Raw genomic sequence first — 24,925 nt, 5'->3', positions numbered from 1 at the left:
CAGAGTCTTGTTTCAACCTGCGTTGCTACCGGTGCAAAGGTGTGCCGAGTACAAGACCCCGCAGCGCTTTCGAATCTGTGGGCGAATCTGGCAAAAACCTATCCATGGATCCGGGAAAGGTAGCAATGTCAAGAAGCTGACATCTCTGAGCAAGCAGCAGTCACCTAGAACGTGATCTTCTTTTCAAGCCTGGAACCGAGAGCAAGGGGACAGTATAGTAGCTGGCCTGGGAGTGAATGAGAGCAGAGGTCTCCATGTTACCACTTCGTCCATGCCCAGAGCCCCAGCCCCAGCGACAGCAGTTTCACGCTCTCCCTAGGGAGAGGTTTTGTCCCCCCCACCCTGGTTTTCATGGCCGTTGGGGAATGCTAGCCACTCCAACCAGCTGACCAAGTCCTGGGTATTTTTTTTAAGTGTACTTTTTTTGTTTGTTAAATGGACTTAGTTTCCATTTTCTCTTTAGAAGCCTCTCAACCCCTAAGATATTAGTTTTCACAGTTTTTTTCAAGCTGAAAAAAAAAAGAAAATGAAAACAAAAATACTATCTGGCTTTCTTGCAAGTAAATCCACTTATTATATTTACATTTATTTATAGTTGGTTTTCTTTTATTAAAAAATTGCCACTCTTTTTATGAAGCTTTTTTTTGTTCTGTTTTGTTTTTGTTTTTTTGCAATGTAACTGTTAATACCAGGGTAATCACAGGCTAGCGGGGCTGAGCTGGTCAGCCTTAGCTTCCTGAGACCTGGAGATCAGTGAATCAGCATTAATCCCTGGAATCCCCAAGGACAGGAGAGTCACTGTTAAGCCCAGTGGACCAACAAGATCACGTTGAATCATTAGTCACTCCAGAGGGTTCGGTAAATTTAGGCAGGCCACTGTCCATGTGCAAAGAGGCATCCACCGTGACACCCAAACCGCTGCATTTCACTACCGCCTGCCCCTGGAGATCCTCAGGAATCTGCAAGTCCACAGTAGGTTAAAAGTGAAAAGAAAATGTAAAATTAAAGAATAAAACAAACAAACAAAAAAAGATCCAAAGAGCTGCCTCCTCTTCCCGCTTGGTATTTTAATTTTTTTTTGTTATTTCTCGGTTCCTTTTTTAAATCTGTTTTTATTAAATGTTAAAATAATGGTACATGGGAAATCATGCATTTTCTTTTAAATTTATTTTCTATTTTTTATATTTCTTTCTCTTGATTTTTTTTGAAGTTTTTTGTTTTTTTCGTTTTCCTTTTTTTTAAACTTTTTGTTGTTTCTTTTCAGATGTTTCACTTAAGTTTGTTTGTTTGTTTGTTTTTTTGCTTTTGGAAGGTTTCCCCATGGTTGCTTTCTCCTCTCCCTCCCTGCCCGCCCCCACCGCTCCCTCCCATCTTGCACCCAATTCCCGCTCCCACCTCCCCTGCCCCCATTTTCAGCCCCTCTCGATGGCTTCATACGGGGGTGGTCCGGCGGTTGGCTGTGTTAGTGTGGATAGAGTCCTTGTTTTCTTTCTGGATACAATTGTGAACCTGGAGGAAGCTGTTATCCCTGTCTGAATTGTAGGTGGCGGTGGGCGTGGTGGCAGCCTTCAGGGGGTCCCTGGTCAAGGTATACATCGAGATCTCCGTTGACGGGAGGGTGTTGAACCCTTTGATCCCGACGGGAGAGGCATCCCTGGAGTGTGAAGGCTCGGTGGAACGGGAACTGGAGCGACTGCGTCTCTGATAGCGGTAGCGGTAGCTGGGTATGCGGGTGATGGCAGAGGACTGGAGGTAGTCCGTGGCATGAGCGCTGGCACGCAGCTGTTTGTGCCGGTCAATAAACATGTGTACGGCCAGCACTCCCACCATCTCAGCTATAATGAAGGACAGGGCCCCAAAGTAGAAGGACCAGCCGTAAGAGTAACTGTTCTTCTTGGAGTCGCTTTTCGAAGGGTCTCCAGCATTGGCTGATATGTACACAATGATGCCAATTATATTACTCAGACCTGTGGACAAAGGGCAAGAGAAAAGAAAACATTAGTAGGTTTCATGTATGATTTGGCACATAGACACGTGTGACTATTCTGGATTCTATGGCATTGGGCTCATATGGAAAGCCAGTGTGGTGTGGTGGTTAAGAGGGGTGGTTTGGAGCAGTGGACTCTAATCTGGAGAACCGGGTTTGATTCCTCCTCATGAGCAGTGGACGCTAATCTGGTGAGCCGGGTTTGATTCCCCACTCCTACACATAAAGCCAGCTGGGTGACCTTGGGCTAGTCACAGTTCTCACAGAACTCAGCCTCATCTACCTCACAGATTGTCTGTTGTGGGGAGGGGAAGGGAAGGTAATTGTGAGCCGGTTTGATTCTTCCTTCAGTGGTAGAGAAAGTCGGCATATAAAAATCAACTCTTCTTCTTCTTCTTCTTCTTCTTCTTCTTCTTCTTCTTCTTCTTCTTCTTCTTCTTCTTCTTCTTCTTCTTCTTCTTCTGTGTCACTACCAAGATACTTTGGCTCAAACCAACACAATTGTAGAGACACAGAGACTTTTTATGTGGAGGTCTTGCAGGGCAGCCTTCCAGATGAACTTTTGTAGTACTTTACGTGGTAAGTTCCTCTATGTGTGAAGGTCCTGGTGCTACCTCCTGGCTCAGGTCTCCTTTTCTAGAGTGGGGTGTGAGATACAACCTCAAGGTGAACTGACAAGGCCAAAGCAGAGAACATGTGGTGGCCATATAAGAAAAAAAGGCGCGTGACTTATCCCTCACTGTAATAAATGTCTTACAAATGACTTGGCACCTTCCAAACAAAAGTGAATGGGTTGCATTCTCTACACTCACATACCCTTTACAGCTAACTACAGTCAATTCAGGTTCATATAGGGTTGCCAGCTTTGGGTTGGGAAATACCTGGAGATTTTTGGGGAGGAGCCTGAGGAGGGGGGGTTTGGGGAGGGACTTCAATGCCATAGAGTCCAATTGCCAAAGCGGCCATTTTCTCCAGGTGAACTGATCTCTATCGGCTGGAGATCTCCAGCTAGTACCTGGAGGTTGGCAATCTTAGAGGCATAGAATCATAGAGTTGGAAGGGACCACCAGGGTCATTTAGTCCAACCCCTGCACAATGCAGGAAATTCACAACTACCTCCCCCCACACCCTAGTGACCCTAGTGCCATCCCCAGTGGCCAAAAAACCCAACAGGATGCCAGGGGGCCAATCTGGCCTGGATCTCCAGTGTAGCTTCTTTGGCACAATCCCTTAGTCCCCATCCCTTAGCAAAATGAAACCTAGGTATGTGTACCTGAAACAAGAACATATTCTTCCCCTGCTTACACCTGCCTACCTTTCCGCCCCTCCATTGTCTCCCTTGTGATGAATTTTAGAGTAGGCCAGCTGTGGGTTGAGGAGAAGGGAGACAGTCAAAGCACCATTTCCTGTTTTGTTTTTATTCAGGGGAGATCTACTACATTTTTATCCCACTGCTCCTTGAAGGAACTCAGGGCTGAACACAAAATTCTCCGATCTGTAAAAGGCAGAGCAATGCTACAGAGATGTTCAGCACTTTAAAACAATCTGAAACCCACATTCCATGCTGCATTCACAGTCACAACAGACACACTTGGGTGGTGGTGGGGAGGACTTGTATTTTCAAATTTACAAGCGAACAACTCTTATGCATGGACAAAACTTCCCTTAAAGGACACTGAAGTATTAAGAGCGGTGGGTTGGAGCGGTTGACTCTGATCTGGAGAATAGGGTTTGATTCCCCACTCCTCCACATGAGCAGCGGAGGCTAATCTGGTGAACTGGATTGGTTTCCCCACTCCTACACATGAAGCCAACTGGGTGACCTTGGGCAAGTTACAGCTCTGTTAGAGCTCTCTCAGCCTCACCTACCTCACAGGGATGGGAAGGTGATTGTAAGCCGGTTTGAGTCTCCCTTAAGTGGTAGAGAAAGTTGGCCCATAAAAACCAACTCTTCTTCTTTTTCCCTTCTATGCCCTATCCTTTAGGGCTCATATCAGCTGCTGACAGGGACTTGTTTTTGTTTTTAGTTTGGGAAACATAATCCAGAATATTAGCGCTTTGTAAATGAATAGTAAATATTCTATTTGCACAACGTTTTACTACACTATGGGCTTAAAGTAAAATATAGCGGTAGGAACCAAGGCTAGGCAAGTGACTACTACTCAGGCTTGGTTCTCCCCCTCAAGAGTCTCCAAGCGGATCTCACCTAGTGACAGCCAGCCACTGCCCTTGGCTATCTTTTCATGGCTCCTTAGACTCACTGCATTGCTATTGCTGACACTGTTTTATGCCAGCTGGTTAGTGCATCCAAGGCTACGTCCACACAGCTGTTCTGCTCTGTCATGGCTTTCAAACTGGAGCAGCGTTTTTTTGGAGCATCCACATTACACCGTCCTCCTTCCAACCATCCACTTTCCACTGGGTTCTCCTCCTGCTTCGCTACAATCTTTCTGGAAAGGCTGCCGTCCAAGCAGGTGAACACACTGGATGGATGAAAGCTCGTACCTTGCCAGAAATTCTGTTAGTCTTTAAGGTACTACTGGACTCTTGCTCTTTTCTGCTGCTACAGGCAGACTAACACGGCTACCCATCGTGATCTATCACACTGGATGGATGGATGGATGGATGGATGGATAGGGGTACATTTTGTAAAAATCTTCCCCCCACATCAGTGCCATTTTCCTGCCATCATCCCCTTCTCCCTGCCATCCCATTGGAGGGCTTCTTTGAACTGTGCAGGGGGTTGGACTAGATGACCCTTGTGGTCCCTTCCAACTCTGTGATTCTATGAAAAACATTGGTAGTTGCTATAGTGCAATTATAAAGCTGTAATCAATACATTTTTTAAGATCTGGGGGAAAAAGGCCTCTGGTGATGTGGGAAGGGATATGGTGGCAACAAGGGGACGATTGAGGAAAGTGCATAGGAAACTCCTGTGTAGATGATCTGGTGCCACTCTGAACACCTCTGCATTTGCCGTGGCAACACATTCATGAGAACCATTGCCGTGTGCATGTAGCTCTACCTATTTTTATCAGGCAAACAGTACAGTGTATGGAGGGGCAACGTACCCATGTTGCCGGTGATGCAGTGGTGCCACCACCTCATTGCCAGTGACGCTCTGCCATTCAGCCACAACTCTGTGGTTCATCCGAAGTGCAAGACCTGACATCCCTACCTCAGGTTAAACTATGATGTGCTGGTACAAATTCTATGAAGCACTGTGGAGCTGAGGCTTGAAATAAAGGGGCACCCATTATGTCCTAGAGCAGGGGTGGGGAACGTCAGGCCCGGGGGCCGTATAAGGCCCGCGAAATCATTTGGTCTGGCCCTTCGTGGGTCCTGGCAGATCTCTAGCTCAGAAGGATCCAAGACTGGTGATCCGCCCCCTCCCGCAGACAGGAATAGCCTCTATTCAAGGTGGATGTGAGTTTGTTTTGCCGAGAAAAGGAATCTTTTTTGCCCCTTGCAGAAGAGTCATTAGCTATGAAGCTGCTAGGACTACCCAAGAAACTATGTTAACTCTTTCCCACCTGGGCTGTGGAGAAACGTATTTCCTCAGCACTACAAGAGGGCTTGGGGCAGAAGTGGCGACAATGGAGAGGTTAAAGGGGCAGGGCCAGAATGTGCGGCCCGCAAATGATGTTATAAATATCCAAATGTCCCTTGGCAGAAAAAAGGTTCCCCACCCCTGTCCTATAGGCTTCCTAAAGAAATAACCTGGTAATCCTGGAAAGTGAAACAAAATCACACTTTGTTTCTGTGTATTAATGCCGTCTGAAATTTATCCTGGATGCAACCCAGACTGCCAGCATTTAAAACTCCAATAAATCTTAATTAAGGGCCTTTGTGATTTGCAATTTTAATGTAATGAATGTGTTTTTATGACTCATTTTTATGCACAAATATTTTCCTTCGATAATGTGCCTTTGTGGGAGATATCACATTTCCCCTGGTGCTATATTTTGTATCTAGTAGGGTTGCCAGGGCCCTGACCTGGATGGCCCAGGCTAGCCTGATCTCGTCAGATCTCAGAAGCTAAGCAGAGTCAGCCCTGGTTAGTATTTGGCTGGGAGACCACCAAGGAATACCAGGGTTGCTGTGCAGAGAAAGGCACTGGCAAACCACCTCTGTTAGTCTCTTGCCTTGAAAACCCCATAAGGGGTCACCATAAGTCGGCTGCGACTTGACGGCACTTTACACACACACAGGGTTGCCAGGTCCCTCTTCGCCACCGGTGGGAGGTTTTTGGGGTGGAGCCTGAGGAGGGCAGGGTTTGGGGAGGGGAGGGACTTCAGTGCCATAGAGTCCACTTGCCAAAGTGGCCATTTTCTCCAGATGAACTGATCTCTGTTGGCTGGAGATCAGTTGTAATAGAAGGAAATCTCCAGCTAGTACCTGGAAGGTGGCAACCCTACTATCTAGGAAAATTCAGTTTCTTCCTTAAATTCCATGCCCACCAGTTACTGGATTCAATTTGAGGTGCTGGCTATCACGTACAAAGCCCTTCATGGCCTTGGTCGCTCATATCTGCAGGACAGCCTCTCACCCTATGCCCCTCCATGACAGCTTCGCTCATATGAGCAGGGCCTTTGGCAGGTACCACCCTGCAAATGGGCAAAATCAACAACTGCCTGTAGACATACCTTCTCTGTTGTGGCCCCCACCTTGTGAAATGAACTGCCTGACGGCACCAGGAAGACTCCCACTCTCCTGGCATTCCACAAACTATGCAAAAATGAATTATTCAGGAGGGCATTTTTTACACAGGACTGTACTGAAACAAAATGGTTCAAAAAGATGCTTGGGTAAAGGGATAGGGGCTTCAGACCAAGCTGCGATGTATAGTTCATACTGGCTGTTGCTGTATGTAGGGTTGCCAGGTCCCCCTCTCCTCTGGCGGGAGGTTTTTGGGGCAGAGGTGAGCGAAAGATCGCGCACACGCTGGGAGTTTGAGTAGTAAAAGGCCCGTTGCGATGCGGCACTTCCGGGTGTAAAGGTGCGTGTGCATGCATTGCCTGCCGACCCTCAGCTGGTAGGCGGGCAGCCAGGTGGTTTGGCGGGAGTTTGGCTGCCACCACCTGGCACTTGTATGACTCTACGATATCATTTCTGCATCGTTTCACTCTGCCATGTAAATGCTTATGCTTTGTTTGCAGCTATTTCAGACTTCTGTTTGGTTTCAGATTTCTGCAGCCCACCAAATCTTATTGCATTGTTTGATGATTTTGATTGGCACTGTATGTTCTGTCTTGAATCTCAGTGAGAAAAGGGAATTGTAAATAAATAAACAGGCTTTTGCACATCATCTGTTGGATATTGTCTGCAAGGTAGGGTTGCCAAGTGCCTGGTGGTGGCGGGTAAAATCCCGCCAATCCACTGGGGTGCACGCGCATGCAGCACAAACGTTTGGGTTTACCTGGAAGCGACGTGGATGCTCTGGCAACCTCAGCTAAAACGCTATGGAAACCACAGAGTTTCGGCCAAGATCGCCAGAGCATCCGCGTCGCACATAGGCGCATCGCGCAAGGTGCCCGCACCTCGGCCGCGGCCCCACAAAGCTCCTGCCGGTGGAGCTACGGGGCCTGGCAAGCGTACTGCAAGGTCAGGGACAACAAGTGCCCCGACTCCCTCCTCAATGGCCCTTTGATTTTGCAATCATGCGGATAAACCTTTCGATTCCCTCCCCACACCCCATGCCACCGCCTTGCGTCCACCTTCATGCAGACCTCCTAGTCTCCACCCATGTTGAAAAGAAAAGCTGATAAAATTAGGTCAGGCACTTTGAGAATCCCACTCATTTGTACCATATTTCTCAATATAAATTGAAGAAACAACAAGATGTTTCATAATATGACTGTATTTTGAAACGGAACAATATCGATCTTTTCATTTTGTTCCATTTACAAGTTCCATTTTTTAACTGAGTTGCAGTGCATTCTCTCCATATTGTCATCCTTTCCTGGGAGATCGGAAGAAGCTAAAGTTTCCCTTCTCTTAGCAGACTCCTCTCGGGAGATAACCATTCAAGTAGCCACATTTTGCCTCAGGTCTAGTGGGATTCGTAAATGGCTAATTGAAAACCTTTCCCCATAGAAGATCTTTCCTCCTCTTCTTCAAATCACCCCTCCCAGAATCGTCAACTTTTATTATTTTAACCTAACTTTGATTTTTATTCAGAGCTGATATTGTATCGAAATAAAACTTGATTGAACTGAGTTGCCGGTGCTGTCTTGCAAAAAGTTGATTTTATTTATCATAACTAAACGTGCAGACTAGTCAAGCTCTTGCCAGCAAGTTTGAACTTCTGCTCTACAAATGCAAGTTGTACACAATTCCTGTTTTTGCTGTTTAAAACTAGATACTTCGAAAAATGGTGTAAAGCATAAATTTGTTCTTGGTAAGATAGCCTTGCTTAGTTGCCTAAGGCAGGGGGACCCAAGTTTCATCTTGGTTCAATTCACAACACCCTCTCCTCCTCACATTTCTTCCTGGCAGCAAGGAAAAAGTTATTATCTACATCCTTTTCAACGCAAGGTGAAGGGAAATTTGTTATTCACGGTTGCTATACAAGTGGAAATAAAGCACTTTTGCTAGCTGAGTCCCTTATGTGGTGTCTGTGAACAGACAGCACTATTTCATGTTCCATGTATTGCATTTGGAAACAAAATGTGGGCAGTCTTACAGATCAGCCACAGGAAGAAGCCCAAATTTTGCTCTCCAGTTCAGATGCACAATGAGGTCCAGTCTACACATGATGGTAGGGTTGTCAACCTCCAGGTACTAGCTGGAGATCTCCTGCTATTACAACTGATCTCCAGCCGATAGAGATCAGTTCCCCAGGAGAAAATGGCCGCTTTGGTAATTGGACTCTATCGCATTGAAGTCCCTCCTCTCCCAAACCCCGCCCTCCTAAGGCTCCACCCCAAAAACCTCTTGCCGGTTGGGAAGAGGGACCTGGCAACCCTATGTGATGGATGCACGCCACACCAGGGGTGGATTGGCAAGGTAAAATGGCACTGGAGCAGGTCAAGCCGAGTAGCCTTGGCAGCACTACATGCGAACACTGGAGGGCCTCTCAGTTCTGCGGTAGGGTTGCCAGTTGCCTCTTCACCATTGGTGGGAGGTTTTTGGGGCAGAGTCTGTGGAGGGCAGAGGCGGATCTACTATGAAACTAATGCTAAAGCTTCAGGGCCCCTAATCCTGGAGGGCCCCCCTGAAGCAACTTTTTTTAATGAGTTAATTTCTCAACAAAATCGATGGAAGTTTTTTAGTGATAGAATCATAAGCCAATGGGTGGAAGTACTTAATACTGACTTTAGAATATGCTCTAATACCCATTTCATATGGCCTGAAAATGTCCCTGTAATTGGTCAAATTTCAAAATTTTCTTGGGGGTTTGCAGCGCTCGAACCCCCAGCTGTAAGGGCTCACTGAGCTCTCCAGAATCTATTCACAGCCCATATTTTGGCAGCGGGATCCTCAAATCCTTTGTTGGTGCATGGCTTAAAAGTTCTGTGGTTTTATTTCATCACTGTATGGCCCATTTTCAAGGACTCCACCCACCACTCCATTCTCCACCATTTGGCCCTCAAGGTCCTTGCAAGGCCCTTGGACCTTGTTGGATGTTGCCCTGTTGTTGCTGGTTGCGAAGGAGCCCCCATAACAGTTCAAGCTTCAGGGCCCCAAAAGTGTAGGTCCGCCACTGGTGGAGGATGGGGTCTGGGGAGGGACTTTAATGCCATACAGTCCAATTGCCAAAGCAGCTATTTTCTCCAGGTGAACTGATCTCTATCAGCTGGAGATCAGTTGTAATAGCAGGAGATCTCCAGCTAGTATCTGGAGGTTGACAACCCTATTGATTAGCTCTGATTTCCTGTTTTTCCTGTTCTGCTCTTCTGTCTAAAGCTGAGAGGGGTACTTGCTGACTCTGAATGGTTTGAATTGTCTTTGGTTACTGATTCTAACTGGCCTCTCTATGTAACATCTCATCGCTACCACCTCTTTGTTGCTTTTAACTTTAAACATCTTTAAAGTTTAAAGTCCTTAAAGGGGACTAGAGCAACTTTAAAGGGGATTAGAGCAACTGTCCTATGGGGAGCGGTTAAGACGCTTAGGGCTGTTTAGCTTGGAAAGGAGGCGGCTGAGGGGAGACATGATAGAGGTCTATAAAATTATGCATGGTTTGGAGAGAGTGGACAGGGAGAGGTTTTTCTCCCACTCCCATAATACTAGAACATGGGGTCATCTGCTAAAGCTGGAGCGTGAGAGATTCAAAACAGACAAAAGGAAGTATTTTTTCACACAACGCATAGTTAAATTGTGGAACTCCCTGCCCCAGGATGTGGTGATGGCTGCCAGCTTGGAGGGCTTTAAGAGGGGAGTGGACATATTCATGGAGGAGAGGTGTATTCATGGCTATTAGTTAGAATGGATACTAGTCATGCTGCATACCTATTCTCTCTAGTATCAGAGGAGCATGCCTATTATATTAGACGCTGTGGAACACAGGCAGGATAATGCTGCTGCAGTCGTCTTGTTTGGGGGCTTCCTGGGGGCCCCTGGTTGGCCACTGTGTGAACAGACTGCTGGACTTGATGGGCCTTGGTCTGATCCAGCAGGGCCTTTCTTATGTTCTTATGTTCTTATCTTCTATTACTGTATACTCTGTGTATCTGACAAAGTGAACCCTGACTCACAAAATATATGATGGAATAAATTTTGTTAGCCTTTAGGGTGCCATTGGACTTCAAATAAACCCTTAGGCTGCCCCCACAGACTTTTGCTGCAATAGAATAACATGGCCAGCTCTCTTAAATTATGTTAGGGTGCATCTTTACCAGCTGTTGCCAACCTCCAGGTGGGGCCTGGAGATCTCCTAGACTTGCAACTGATCTCCAGACTACAGGGATCAGTTCCGTTAAAGAAAAATAGCAACTTTGGAGGGTGGACTCTATGGTGTTATATCCTATTCAGATCTAGGGTAGCCAGGTGTCGTCCCCCACCCCAGCCACTGGCAGGGGATGGAGGGCTAAGATTTCCAGATCCAAGTTGGTATACTCTTGGAGATTTGGGGATGGAGTTTGGGAGAAAAAGGACCTCAGTAGGGTACAGTGCCACCCTCCAAAGCATCCACTTTCTTCAGGGGAACTAATCTCTGTAGTTCGAAGTTGAGCTGTAATTTCAGGGGATCCCCAGGTCCCATCTGGAAGCTCCCATTCCTGGAGGATCCCTCCCCTCTCCGAACCTCCCCCTCCCCAAGCTCCACTCCCAAATCTCCAGGAATTGCCCAATTTAGAGAAGGAGAGTTCATTTTTATACCCCACTTTTCTCTACTGAAAGGAGTTTCAAAGTGGCTTACAGTCCCCTTCCCTCCCCCCACAACAGACACCTTGTGAAGTAGGTGGGGCTGAAAGAGTTCAGAGAACTGTGACTAGCCCAAGGTCACCCAGAAGGCTTCGTGTGGAGGAGTGGGGAAACAAACCCGGCTCTCCAGATTAGATTCCGCCGCTCTTAACCACTCCACTACACAGAGCTGGCACCCTGTGTTTTCCACAGGATGCGTGTGTGTTAAGGGTCGTCAAGTTGCTTCCGACTCATGACGACCCTATGAATCAATGTCCTCCAAAACGTCCTATCTTTAACAGCCACTTTCCACAGGAAATACCCCAGAATATACTGAGAACACATGGTTCAATCTGCATTTCATTCCAGGCAATTTCCCTAGTTAGAGTATACTTTTGGGAAACAAGCACTTTGTTAATGAATAATTGGATAGGCAACTGAAAAACCACACATACTACAAGGTTATCAGAGGTGCCCATTATTGCTCAAAAGGGGATATTGCTTGCAAAGGTGAACTTTAGGTTCTGCTTCTCTTGCATTCAATGAAACCTTAGGTCTTGCTTTCTGTGGCTCTTGTCAGGGTGGCAATAAGCCTGGTTCTGGGCTGTACCACTTCAGATTACAGAGGTGTGTGTGTGTGTGGGAGGCTCATGTGGTTTAATGCTATTCTGTGCAAAAATATCCCCAGCGCCTAGAAAACTAGTATGGCAGGCCATAATCCTTCTTTCAGATATCCAGTATTGTGCACAGGAATTTCTGGTTGTGCATGGCAGTGCAGAGGACAATGTGAGCCACTCTGAGTGTACCTAGGGGAAAAAGGCAGGGTATAAATGAAGTAAATAAATAAAAAGAGAAGCATTCACTCGTGTAAAACCCCATCTGTATCCTTAAATGGTATAGCCCAAACAGAACTTTACCTTACCACTTCAGTGACAACAAGTTCCCAGACTCTAGACATAGGGTTGCCAGCTCCGGGTTGGGAAATACCTGGAGATTTTTGGGGTGGAGCCTGAGAAGGGCGAGGTTTGGAGAGGGGAGGGACTTCAATGCCATACAGTCTAATTGCCAAAGCAGCCATTTTCTTCAGGGGAACTGATCTCTGTCACCTGGAGGTCAGTAGTAATAGCAGGGGATCTCCAGCCACCACCTGGAGGCTGGAAATCCTATCTAGACCAGATGTCCCTGCTTTTCCAGAGCTGTTTTCCTTCCTCAGCCTAGCAGGCAATATATAATAATGAAAAACGTCTAGGGTCTTTTGGTGATGAGCTTTCTTTTCGAATGCTTTTCCCTGCTCTGTCGCTGAAAGGAAAGATGGGGAGTCTCCACCGAGAGATTAAAGCACAACATAATTTTTGCATCACACTTCAGGTGAAGTACGGTTATGTCACCTGTCCACAGCTCCAATCCCTCCTTCCAAGCCACAGAGCTGGGTCCAGGAGGGAGCTGTTGGGAAAGGTGACCTTCCCCGATCCTTTCTATGCAGTCACTGCAGCTATTTGCCTTCCTCAGCCAATTCATGGTCTTCTATTTTACTTTCACCATTTGCAAAAAAAGAGAGAGATTCACTCATTGAAAGCCTGGTTTCACATATAAGTGTGAACCAGCTCTGGCCCTCCTTAACACCTGAGTAATTTCACACCTTCAAGTCCAAACCAGATGGGCCAGCAGTAGACCTTGATTTGAACAACCAGATATAATTCCTGTCCCTAAACTTGGAGAGCTGGCATGGTGTAGTGGTTAAGAGTGGTGGTTTGGAACGGTGGACTCTAATCTGGAGAACCAGGTTTGATTCCCCACTCCTCCACATGAGCGGCGGATGCTAATCTGGTGAACTGGGTTGGTTTCCCCACTTTTACACATGAAGCCAGCTGGGTGACCTTGGGCTAGTCACAGGTCTCTTAGAGCTCTCTAGGTCCCACCTACCTCACAGAGTGTCTGTTGTGGGGAGGGGAAGGGAAGGCGATTGTAAGCTGGTTTGATTCTTCCTTTAGTGGTAGAGAAAGTCAGCATATAAAAAACAACTCTTCTTCTTCCTCTTCTTTTTACGTTACTGGAGCAGACTCTGGTTTAAATAAAGGGTCTTTCCTTGTGGCATCGAGTCCGGCTTTTACCTAAACCAGGTTACGACCTCAGGAAGTGGCAAAGCTGAAGAATGCAGCTATAGATCCTCTCTTTCGAAGGGGTTAAGATCTACTCTTTCATCTAAAAGAAATCCATTCGTTCTCTGAAACAAGCACTTCTCAGAGCGGCTGTGCAAAAACAGCACATCCGCTGTGCCTTCTATCCCCTCTGCCCCTCTCCCCGCATCTCCAGCAACCAGCTGTTCTCTTGGCCTCCAAATGCACTCAGAAGCTCCCTCACTTTGGGTTTTGTTCTCACCTCACCCCCCTGCAGAGGAGCAGCCCCCCCCCGCTCGCCCCTCAACCCCCTTTACCTGCAGACACGAAGAAGATGCCGGCACTAAGGATGATGTTATGTCGGGTTTTGTAGAACTCGCTGGCTGCAATGCAGAGTCCACCCATGAAAAGCAGAATCACACTCAGGATCGGAAAAATACTAGAGGCCCTCACAGCCCCTGTAGCGAAGAAAGGGGAGGGGAGGGGAGAGAAGGGGAGAAAGAACAGCATGCAGATGAAAGAGGGAGAGAGGGGAGGGGTAGACAGACAGATGGGAGAAAATTCGGGAGGGAACAGAACCAATGGAGAGGGAGAATCGCAGCGAGGAGGGACCAGAAAGAGAGCGAGAGGACAGAGGATTCAGAAAGGCAAGTGGAACAGGGAAAGAACAAGGAGACAGAAGGAGAAGAGAGAAACAGAGTGTCAACAGAAGAAGAGAGCTGTTACGAATGAACTGTCAACATCTCTGATATTAGAAACAAACAGTGTGCTTTGGGCTGGGGGCCAGTGAAGCAGCATCTGGTAGCAGAGGTTTACCCGGCTCCTTTATGCAACCAGAAAGCCAAGAGGCATCTCTCCCTATGTGTTCAAACGGAAAGTGAAATCAAAGGGTCAGAGAAAGCCACCGTCTGCGCAGGATAATATTCAGGGTCTAGATGGTAGCTGCAGTCAGCAGAAGCGCTGGGAACAAACACACAGATCATTTTACAGAAGCGGAGGTGGAGGGTTCGCCTAAGGTGAACCAAAAGATATATACTATGACACAGATGTGCATGCACATGCGTGCATGATGAAGACAACACCCATGTCTTGCACCCAAAGGAGGGCAGTCTTGTGTGCCCCCTCTTGTCCATTTCTATTCTCACAGATTGCAACCAGCAGATGGCAGTAGCAGACAGACGCATAAATAACATTTCACACAAATGCACATGCACATGTATGTATACACACACATGTATATCAGGCTAATTATTATGGGATATGGGCAGCTGTGTACCTTGCAACTGCTGCAAGAACTATAACCGTGCTTTACCAATGTTTCCCGCAGCAAACAAACACATGCTGATGTTGCACAGACTGTGGTTTTACCATTCAGTCATGACTCCTCCCTCTGTACAATGTCTACATGTACATGCTTACTGTGGGAAACACTGCTATTTCCTGCTTTGCACGCAGATCATCCCAGGTTCAGTCCCTGGCACCTCAACTCAGGAACATAGGGAAAGATCCTTCTGTGCTCAAACACCTGGAGAACCACTGCCAGTCTGATTAGAGAATACTGAGCCATATTGACCAAAGGTCTCACTCTTTAGAAGGCACCTTCACACATTCATGTATGTATTCACATGCATATATGAGCATGAGAGAAACGAAACTGGGCCATGGCTCCCAGGAGTGTGAATATAGGTGTTTAGAAATGAATGCACTGGCAAGTGTGTGACACACCCACACTTCACCCATTTGATGCAGGAAATACTACCAGTGTTAATGTTTGTCATTCAACTGTAATGTGTAAAGCTGCAGCTAAGACCCCTGTCCTTACTAATACACTGCCAGGGCCTAACTACATGTTATGTTTTTTCACAAGTTGTGTCAAGGTTCCCTGCTCTGACTTCCATTAAGATGTTAGCTGTGAGTTCCATAGCACATGGGAATCCCCAGTGTAGATCAGGATCATAGCATGCAGGGGAAAGGGGCTTAAATCTCTTCCCCCCCCTCCGTTTTCCCAACCAAAAATGGCCCCAGGGGGGCGCTACTGGCCCCACTAGGGAAACCTTTGTGTACCCCCATTAGTACAGGTGCAGTCTCCAGTGGAATGAATAGCACCTTTATCAGATCAAGGCTTAAGTCCTTTCTCCCCACATGCTGTGGTCCCAATTCAGATTGGGACTCAACACACTTTGGAATTGAATTCTTAGTGGGGAACTTGCAGCTGACACCTGGCTGAAAGCCCATTAGGGTGGACCTGGGGAAAACATGTGGAAAACATAATGTGAAGTTAATTGAATGATCACGTTGCACATAGAAGTGCATTGAAAATATGGACAAAATCAACATACTCATAATTTGCTAACTATCTTGATTGTTTGTAAAAAGGATTAATATATTAAATGTGTAAAGACTAATCTATGTTTTAAAAAATACCCTTAAGATCTCTAATTATATCTAATGATGATAAAAATGATCAGATCTCTCTCCCCTTGGAAAAAAAATTCCAGTGTTCCTTCTGATTTGTCCTCGTCCCTAAAATTAATTTATTCCCGGGTTCTGTACTCCATTTAGATAATCATTCAGTACTGCTAATTCACAGGAGCATATCCCATAATGCAGTAATGTCAACTGTTGGGAAAAGGAAGCAGCTTCACATCTTGGGAGGAAAGCATGGTCGAAAACACATGGCCATTTTGTTCCTTGAATCTCCTGAGAATGTAGCAAAGTTCGAAAGGCCATACGCATGGCCGTGGCCTGCCCGCGGGATCAACCCGCCCACTTCCGGACCTTCCGCGGGTTTCCCAAGTTCTAAGTTGTCCCAATTTTAATTTTAGGAGCACTGCAGCTGCGGGTGTAGACCGGTGTTTTACAGCACCCAGGTTGACCTCCCAGCCCTGGCAGCAGCAGCAGCATTGGCACCTTTCCACCCCGGACCCCTCTCTCTCCCCCAACCCCGACAGCAGCGGCGGCGGCTCCTTTCCCCCATCCCCCACCTGCGTCTCTCTGTTCCCCTCTCCTCCCGCCCCCACAGCCTCCTCTGCCCCCCCCCAGCACCAGCCAGGGTTTCAGCCCGCAGCCTCACATCAGCCTGCAGCATGCAGCTGGGATCCCCACAGTTGTAGGTGAAGCGGTGGCAGCTCCTTCCAGCGCCAATGCTGCACGCTTCCAGCCACCACTGCCTCCACCTGGCAAATGCGACCCATATGCATTGGCTGGAAATGCGTGGCGTTGGCACCAGAAGGAGCCACTTTGCCGCTTCGCCTCTGACCATGGGGAGCATGCTGCAGGCTGATGTGAGGCTGTGGGCTGAACCCCTGGCTGGTGCTGGGGGGAGGCGGAGGAGGCCACGGGGGTGGGAGGAGAGGGGGACAGAGAGGCGCGGGAGGGGGGGCAGAAAGGAGCCGCTGCTTCTTCTGCTGCCCTCATTTATTTCTCCCTGTCCCCTGTCCCCTGTCCCCATGCTTTAAAAAAATTTGAACGTGAGATTCAAAGGTGTGGGATAGGACAGGGACAAACAAATCTGAACGTAGCCATGCGTTAATGGCCCATGATTCTGAGACTACTGAAACTCATTCTAAACAAGACAATTTACAACATTCCTGGTTGTGAGATGATGTCTAGCTTGAGTTGACAGTTGCAAATATTAACCTGCATTAGACCATCTAAAGGATTTTTTTAAATTCCCCAGAACTCTGAAAAACTTATCCCATAGCAAGCTTTCTAAATGAAGTTGTAGAAGGTAGTACTTTGAAAGGAGAACCATAGACACAGACAACTAGATACTCCCCAGTCTTTCAGATGGTTTGTAATGAGAACTCTATGGCCAGCTGATCCCGAAAGTTTCCTTCCCTGGGAGTAATGTAAATGTTCTAATTGCCATGGCCCAGAAAGATAATAGGAAACCATCACAGAACTGTTAAGGTGGATTTCTGAGGTGGCAAATGCACATTGTAAGTCTTTCAAATTAATGAATATGGCACATGAAAAGAGAACTGTCTCTGTGATGCTTATATGGTCTACATTAAGCCCCAGATAGTTTTACTTGTTAAGCTGTCACGTTTGGTCACAATGATTAAGTGGAAAATGTCATGGCTGCACAGAGTTAGGCTATCTCCTAGATTTGGGTGTGGAAGAGGGCTTAGCCATACATAGGCCATGAAGGTGCAAATCTACCTTTGGATGTACATTGGCATCTGCTATGTGATGCTCATCTAAGCCTCACTGAAATAACTGGATGCAGCTTTTGGTGTGGACAGGAATGGCAATCTGGTGCAAGGCCTCTAGTTGTTATATGTGGCCTGCTGGGTGAGACAGGTGGACTGTAGGTCATGGCTGTGTTGGTGGTTTACCTTTGCCGGTGGTAAATGTGAGCAGAAAAGGGAGGTGTGGGATATCAGCAAAGCATTATGGGCGTTCTAGAAATGCATTCCTTGGGCAATGCCTGGCTGGAACTCAATTCCACCAGCAACTGATCTGCAATGACTACAGTAAATAGGTCTGGGAACCAACATAAAGGCCAACAAAAGGTGTACCTGTACTGGTCAAATCACATATCCCTATCAGCTGGGATAGGGCAGGATATAAATCCAATAAAATAAATAAATAAAAACAAATATATAGAGAAAAGCAGCACAAATCATGTTGACTTAATTGGATTCAAGAATCAAAGATATCCAATTATTACAAAGCTTTCCAGTAATTCCCAGTACAGTTTGAGCTGTGCCGGCTCTTCAATAGGGGGACATTTATTTGTCTAAAAGTCTCCCTTTTTGTTCTTTGAGAGAACGTTCCCCTGCAAGAAACGTATACTACTCAGCTTTTCATGGAGAGCGCACAGGGAAATTTTGGAGCAAGACAGCCCTCCCTTGATGAAGAACTGTTACAGCTGAAAATGCTTTGGGAGACACTGGAGAGTTTTCAACAATAACAAAAAATTCTGACCCCACTTGAAACACAGGTCAAGTCGCACCCCTTTGAAAGGGAGGGGGTTAAACAAGGCAGAAGGAAGGCACAAAGACACTGGCATTGAATCCCTGCCTGGGCTCTTGTACTGGTTGAGCTTTGCTTCTTGAGGCCTCTTCTGCTTTTCCTTCTGCTCCTTTTGTGTGCTTTGCCAAGTACAAAAGGCAATCACATTCGCCGAGCAACTCTATTTTCCACCCAGTTTGGTAGATTTTTTTTCTCTTCCTGTGTGTTTTGTTCAGGAGTGCAATTCTCTGTAAGGGTTCTCTCTAAACTCAGGCAATAGTGAAATGCATAAATAAAGTAATCCAAATAAATTCCTCATTTGCAAAATGAACAGGCACTTAAATATTGGGGGAGTTTTTATACATTTCCTCCAGGATACACGTTACTACAACGATATAGGTATTTAGTGCCGACAGAGCTCATTGCTAGAGAAAACACAGAAGGGACGCTGCTCAGGTTTGGTGGATGTAAAAATCCATATTAGATGAGCAAAACAAATATCCCTTGCCTTCCCCAGTTTTCTGGCCATATTTCAGATATGGTGCTATGCTATGCTAATGACTTCTGGAAAGCACTAATGAGATTTAACAGTGGGGAATGTCAGCAAATGCCAGGAGATGCTCATTGTCAGTTAATGCCCTACATATCGAGGGACCTTTTGCGACCATAGTTGTGTCCCACCATTTTCCTTTCTCATATATCCTTAATTAACCCAACACACAAAAAATGTAGTCTTGGGGCACCAACACGAGGGCTTTCCTGGTCTAATTTTGGAGGCTTGGAAAAGTCCACCGCTCAGAGGATATTGTGCAACAACAAGGAAGTCTAAACAAACTATGCTCCACTGCATGGATTTCTGCAGTCACAGCAAGGAGCATTTGCTCAGTCCTACACATATTTAGGGTACCTGAACATAAACCCTCCTTTGAGCAGAAGAGTAGAAAGAACTGAACTCTTTGTCATGTATATGAGTTTACTACTGGCGTGTGATGTGGGGCTGATCATGGCAACAAGGGTGACCAACCTTGTGGGCGTTCAGCTCTGTAAAAGCAAACAACCCCCTGAGACATATGTAGGTATGATCTAGGTCTTTTATGCATGGTTATTTCACTTGCCCTGTGGCGCAGAGTGTTAAGCTGCAGTACTGCAGTCAAAAGCTCTGCTCAAGACCTGAGTTTGATCCCGACGGAAGTCTGTTTCAGGTAGCTGGCTCAAGGTTGACTCAGCCTTTCATCTTTCTGAGGTCGGTGAAATGAGTACCCAGCTTGCTGGGGGTAAAGGGAAGATGACTGGGGAAGGCACTGGCAAACCACCCCGTAAGCACAGTCAGCCTAGTAAACGTCGGGATGTGACATCACCCCATGGGTCAGGAATGACCCGGTGCTTGCACAGGGGACCTTTACCTATTTCACTTGCTGTCACCCCTTCAATGACTTTGGGTCTTTGTGTTGATTATGCACATCGTTTCCCACTGTCAGAGGTCTCCTCACTCTCCCCCTGCGTTTTCCTGCATTTTGCCCGCGTTTTCAAATTCAAGATAAAACAGGTATCTGAAAACGCGGGCAAAATGCAGGGAAATGCAGGGGGAGAGCGAGGCGACCTCTGACGGTTGGAAACGGCGTGCATGATCAACACAATCTCGACAATCTCAAGTATATTACGACAAAAGGGTAACAATGCCTTCACTTGCTGCCTTCAGAAATTCTTATAAGATGGCTTTATTTCAGAGGGCATTTGGTAGTGCTGAACGGTTTGATCTAGCTAATGGACTATTACGTTACTGTTGTCTTCTTGCAACTTGTTGTTGCTTTGAGAGCCACCATGAATCTAAGGAGACAATGCAGGTAGGCATGTTTTAAATAAATAAATTCAATTTCAGCTAATCTGAATGTAAATACATGTTTTTTTCCCACTACATCTGGTGTTAAGTACCTCACCACTGTCCCTGGAAATGATTTCAAGTCTTGTAGCAGTAAGAGTTTTCATTGAGTTATTGCTTGTTTAATGACTAAGAACAGATAGAGTTAATCACGGAAAATCTTTTACATATTGACTGCCTCATTCAGAACAAACACTCCAAAGATCTTCTACCTTACCCTAAATCTCTGAGGGGTAATTTATCAGCTAACCTGGCTGATAAATTCCAGCCCTGAAGATTCCAGCCCTGAATCAGCAAAACAGGAGGGTCAGCCCAAGTATTAGACGGCAAGTTTGCTAACATGGGGGTGGCAGCCTGATACCTACATGTTTTTAAAAAGGGAACCAAGGATCAGAGTAGCCGTGTTGTTCTTTCCATGCAGAAATCTAGTGGCACTGTAGAGATGGACAACAATTATTCCAGCATGTGCTTTTGTGAGTCAGAGCTCACTTCTTCAGATGCTATGAAGAAGGAACCACATCCAACATTTTTTTATAGGGAAATTTACTGATTGAAGAAGTAGGCTTGGTGTTAATCTTGTCGTAAATCTTTCAGGTGTGATTGTGTAAGGGACTGGAACGGATAAGGTTGTCACACATAATATATGTCATGCACCCCAGCCACGCCTTCGCAAATCTCCTGCTGGTGGAGCAGAGGGACCTGGAAACCCTACCTACACCTCTTTTACTGTTAAAGTAAGAATATAAGAAGACCCCTGTTGGATCGGTCCAGAGGTCCATCTATTCCAGTACCCTGGTGGTTAAACAGTTGCCCCTAAGGGCCAATAAGCAGTACATAGAAGCTGAAGTTGCCTCCTAGCACCAGTATCCAGAGGTTTAGTGTTCTGGATGGGTTAGTAGCCACTGATGGATCTCCTCTCCATAAATCTGACTGGTCACCTTTCAAAGCTATCTATGCTACTGGCTGTCACTATGTCCGTTGGCAGTGAATTCTACAATTTAATTACTTTTTGAGTAAAGAAGTTGTGACGGATAAGGGGTTAATATGCAGCAAGAGCTGACAGACCAAGAGCGGAGCCAGAGAGCTGACACTCTGAGCTCTGAGAGACAGAAAGGATTTTATGCTTGGGACCAGCCTGGATAGAAATCTGTGAAAGTATTCGAAGCCTGGGACCAGCCAGAGAGGGCTGTGATAGATTGGAAGCTTGGTAGTGAAACTGAGCTGAAGCCAGACTGTACTCTGTGAACCTGAGGGGTTCCTGGAGATTTGGGCATGATGCCTAGAGAGGGTGGAGTTTGAGTTTGCCAACTTCCAGGTGGGGTCTGGAGATCTCCTGGTATTACAATTGATCTCCAGAGACGAGTTCCCCTGGGCAAAATGGCAGGTTTGGAGGGTGGACTCTATGGCATTGTACCCTGACAAGGTTTCTCCCCTCCCCAAACCCCACCCTTACCAGGCTCCACCCCCCCCCCCAAATCTCCAGGTTTTTCTCAACCCAGAGCAGGCAACTGCAGAGCTCAGCAGGGGTGTAATGCCATAGAGGCCACCCTCCAAACCTGCCATTGTGTCCAGGGGAACTCATCTCTATAGCTTGGAGATCAGTTTTAATTTCAAGAGAACTCCAGGCTCATCTGGAGGTTTGCAGCCCTTAAATGGTCATATAGACAACGATTGGGAAAGTGCTTGGGAATCTTATTTCCTCTTCAGTTCAGATTACAGGCAGTACCAGGACTACCACCAATGTTCTGCTCTTGCTTGACTGCCCTGAAATGGGAAAAAAAAACCTATACCTATTCTCTCAAGAACGTCACTTTTTTGGTCCACCCTCCCAGACAAATACCACCTCTGTAGCAATAAACCTTCATGACTTTTCTCAGTATGTATGTGATAGGTTGGATCCAGAAAGGAAAATATCCCCCCTCCCTGGTTCACCCAGCCAAGGATCAACAACAAAGCAGATGTCACAGGATGGCAATAGTGCCCACTGGATTATGTTTTCCACTAACGAAGCTTCTCTTGACTAGTGACATTTCTATACCAGTCTTTCTCCTCTCCACACTGTGCCAAAATAACATTCATGGGGCCCTCATTGTGTTCCGAACCTATCCTCTCACTTTTAGAAGGCAATCTTCATGAATCTGTTCATTGCTTTAATTCCTCATTCTGGGTCTTCATAAAGCAAAGAGAACAGACAGGCTTTATCATTTCTCCTGAGGTTTTTTTTTTTTTTAATTGTGCTGGTAACTGATGACATAGAATTCATTACAGTTTTGATTACTGTGGCTCAGAGCGTATGGCAAATGCATGGAAAACTAAAATATTAGAATCATAGAGTTGGAAGGGGCCATTAAATATAAAACATTAAGATGATTCATGTAGGCAAGTAGGAGATCCCAACCTGCATCCGTACTCTGTTAATTTTGAGGTAGCAATTTCTTAGAAGGTCTGTTTGCAAGATCTTAGATTCAAGTTGTCCAGCAGTTTAGATTTAGCTATAGTAGCCAAGATCTCATAAAGAATTGTTCTGAATCTGGGCACCTGCTCTGAGTGCAGAAGGTCTCCAGTTCAATCCACTGCATCTCCAGTTAAAAGGTCAGAAGTAGCAGCTGTTAGGAAAGATTTTTCTCTGCCCGACACCCTGGAGAGCTTCTGCTGCTAGTCGGAGGCAACAATACTGAACTACATGGATCATTGGTTTGCCTTGAAACAAAAGGCAGCTTCATTTGTTCCCAAGTTGGTTAATTGTAATGCTTACTAATGTCCAATGTTAAGTTTGCTAGAACATTTTGCTGCACAAGTCTTTGCAAGCTCATTTGCATGTGCTAATTATTCAAAACAAGGAAAAACAAGAACCCAATATGCAGAAGCGATACATTTTTAATATAAGAACCTTGTCCTGCATGCTGTTACTGACAGTGACCAAGCACATGCTCACAATCTTCTCCTTTTGCTTCTCCCCAGTATCTTTTACTTAGCACAGGGGTGTACAACTCAAATAGCTACATGGGTAGGGTTGCCAGATTCCCCCCTCTCCTCCGGCGGGAGGTTTTGTGGCGGGGCTGGGGTGACAATCCTGTGTGCATGGCAACGTGCAACGCAATTACGTCACTTCTGGGTTTAACCCGGAAGCACCGCATCGAGACGGGACGCTTTAGCACTTAACCCCCCAGGGTTTGAGTGTTAAAGCATCCCGTCGTGTTACGACACTTTTGGGGGTAAACCCGGAAGTGACGTAATCGTGTAGCATGTGGCCGCGAGTGCATGAGGTCCCTGTTCCAAGCTGGCCGATGGATCGGTGGGCAATCGCCTGCCAATCCAAGCAGCCTGGCAACCCTATACATGGGTCAGAATGGATCTTGACTAGATCTAAGCTGGTCATCCGTAACAACACCAGGCCCTGCCCCACACAGAAATGGTACAAAAATAATTAGCTTCTTTTTAAAAAATTGCTTAATTGTTGTTTGGCCCTCCAAAGTAGAAGTGCTGTGGGGGCCAGCTTTGGCACACTGGCCCCAATTGTGAGAGTAAATGGCCACGTTCCCTTGAGTTCTGCTCCCTGTTGTTACAACAGGCAGGCTGGACTGCAACAGCAGCCTGTTGAAGCTAGGGCTGCCAGGTCCCCCCTGGCTGCTGGTAGGGGATGGGACGTAGGGTGCCAGATACAGGTTGGGAAACTCCTGGAGATTTGGAGATGGAGCCTGGGGAGGACAGGGACCTCAGTGGGGTACAATGCCATAGAGTCTAACCTCCAAATCATCCATTTTCTCCAGGGGAACTGATCTCTGTAGTCTGGAGATGAGCTGTAATTCCAGGGGATCCCCAAGTGCCCCTGGAGGCTGGCGTCCCTACTTGGAGCCCCAAGATGCTGCAGTTTCGATGACAGCAAGCAGCTGATTGAGGATGGACGGCAGAGAACAGCTTTCTGACCCCTTCCTAGGGGAGGGGAAATGTCTCTGTTGCATCTGAGAAGCCTACTGGACCCAGGCGAAAGAGCCAATGCCTCCCACCCTGAGTTGTATGGGAGGGTATACAATACGGTTCTGCAAGTCATAAGTTGTGCCTTTGACTTAGAAGTATGTTACCACTAAACATGTGTATTCTGTTTATCTAACTGCTGTTGCTTGAGCTTTGATCAAGAGTCATGTTAATTGCAGCTTTGCAATTGATGACCTCAATGGTCCCTTCTTGATTGCAGACCCCTGGAGAAAATGGAGGTTTTGAAGGGTGGACTCCATAGCATTATAGCCTGTTGAGGTCCCCCACTTCCCCAAACGCCACCCTCCCCTGGCTCCACCCCCAAATCTCCAAGAATTTCCCAACCTGGAGCTAGCAACCCTAGGTCCTTTGTGGTGGTGGTGGTGGTGGTGGTGGGGAGATGCATCAACACGAAAGCTTGGTATGCTCTTGGTTTGCCACTTCTGTGCTAAACTGGAAGCACAGGAAGCTGGACAAATCAGGTCTGAAAAAAGAAGATGACTTTTCTACATGGGGTATTACAGGAAAGAATCAAAAGACACCCAGATTGACAGGGCAACTGAGAGGGTAGGAGAGGCAAGGGACAACATTCTTGTATCTCCAGTCACTCTGGGGGTTAGGAAATCAAGCAAGGCACTTCTAGTGTGCAGCTATAAATAAATT

The 24,925-nt window shown here is 46.6% G+C and overlaps 1 protein-coding gene across 2 annotated transcripts in view; it reads right to left on the bottom strand.

The window, feature by feature from the left end:
* Positions 1-653: 653 nt before the first annotated feature.
* Positions 654-24,925, bottom strand: part of CACNG2 (calcium voltage-gated channel auxiliary subunit gamma 2) — a 152,100-nt gene continuing 127,828 nt past the window's right edge. Inside the window, exons 3-4 of one of the 2 annotated variants that reach the window (XM_056847378.1) lie at positions 13,767-13,907; positions 654-1,967 (exon numbers count right to left, since the gene is read on the bottom strand). In XM_056847378.1, the coding sequence (XP_056703356.1) occupies positions 1,432-1,967; positions 13,767-13,907 (677 nt within the window). In that variant the 3' untranslated portion in view covers positions 654-1,431. The remainder of the gene's footprint in view (positions 1,968-13,766; positions 13,908-24,925) is intronic. The other variant, XM_056847381.1, reaches the window with a different exon arrangement.

This window comes from Euleptes europaea, chromosome 3 (genome assembly GCF_029931775.1).
Source record: "Euleptes europaea isolate rEulEur1 chromosome 3, rEulEur1.hap1, whole genome shotgun sequence".
Classification (NCBI taxonomy): Eukaryota; Metazoa; Chordata; class Lepidosauria; order Squamata; family Sphaerodactylidae; genus Euleptes; species Euleptes europaea.
Note: the sequence above shows the minus strand (reverse complement) of the source record. Positions and strands in the feature narration are given on the sequence as shown.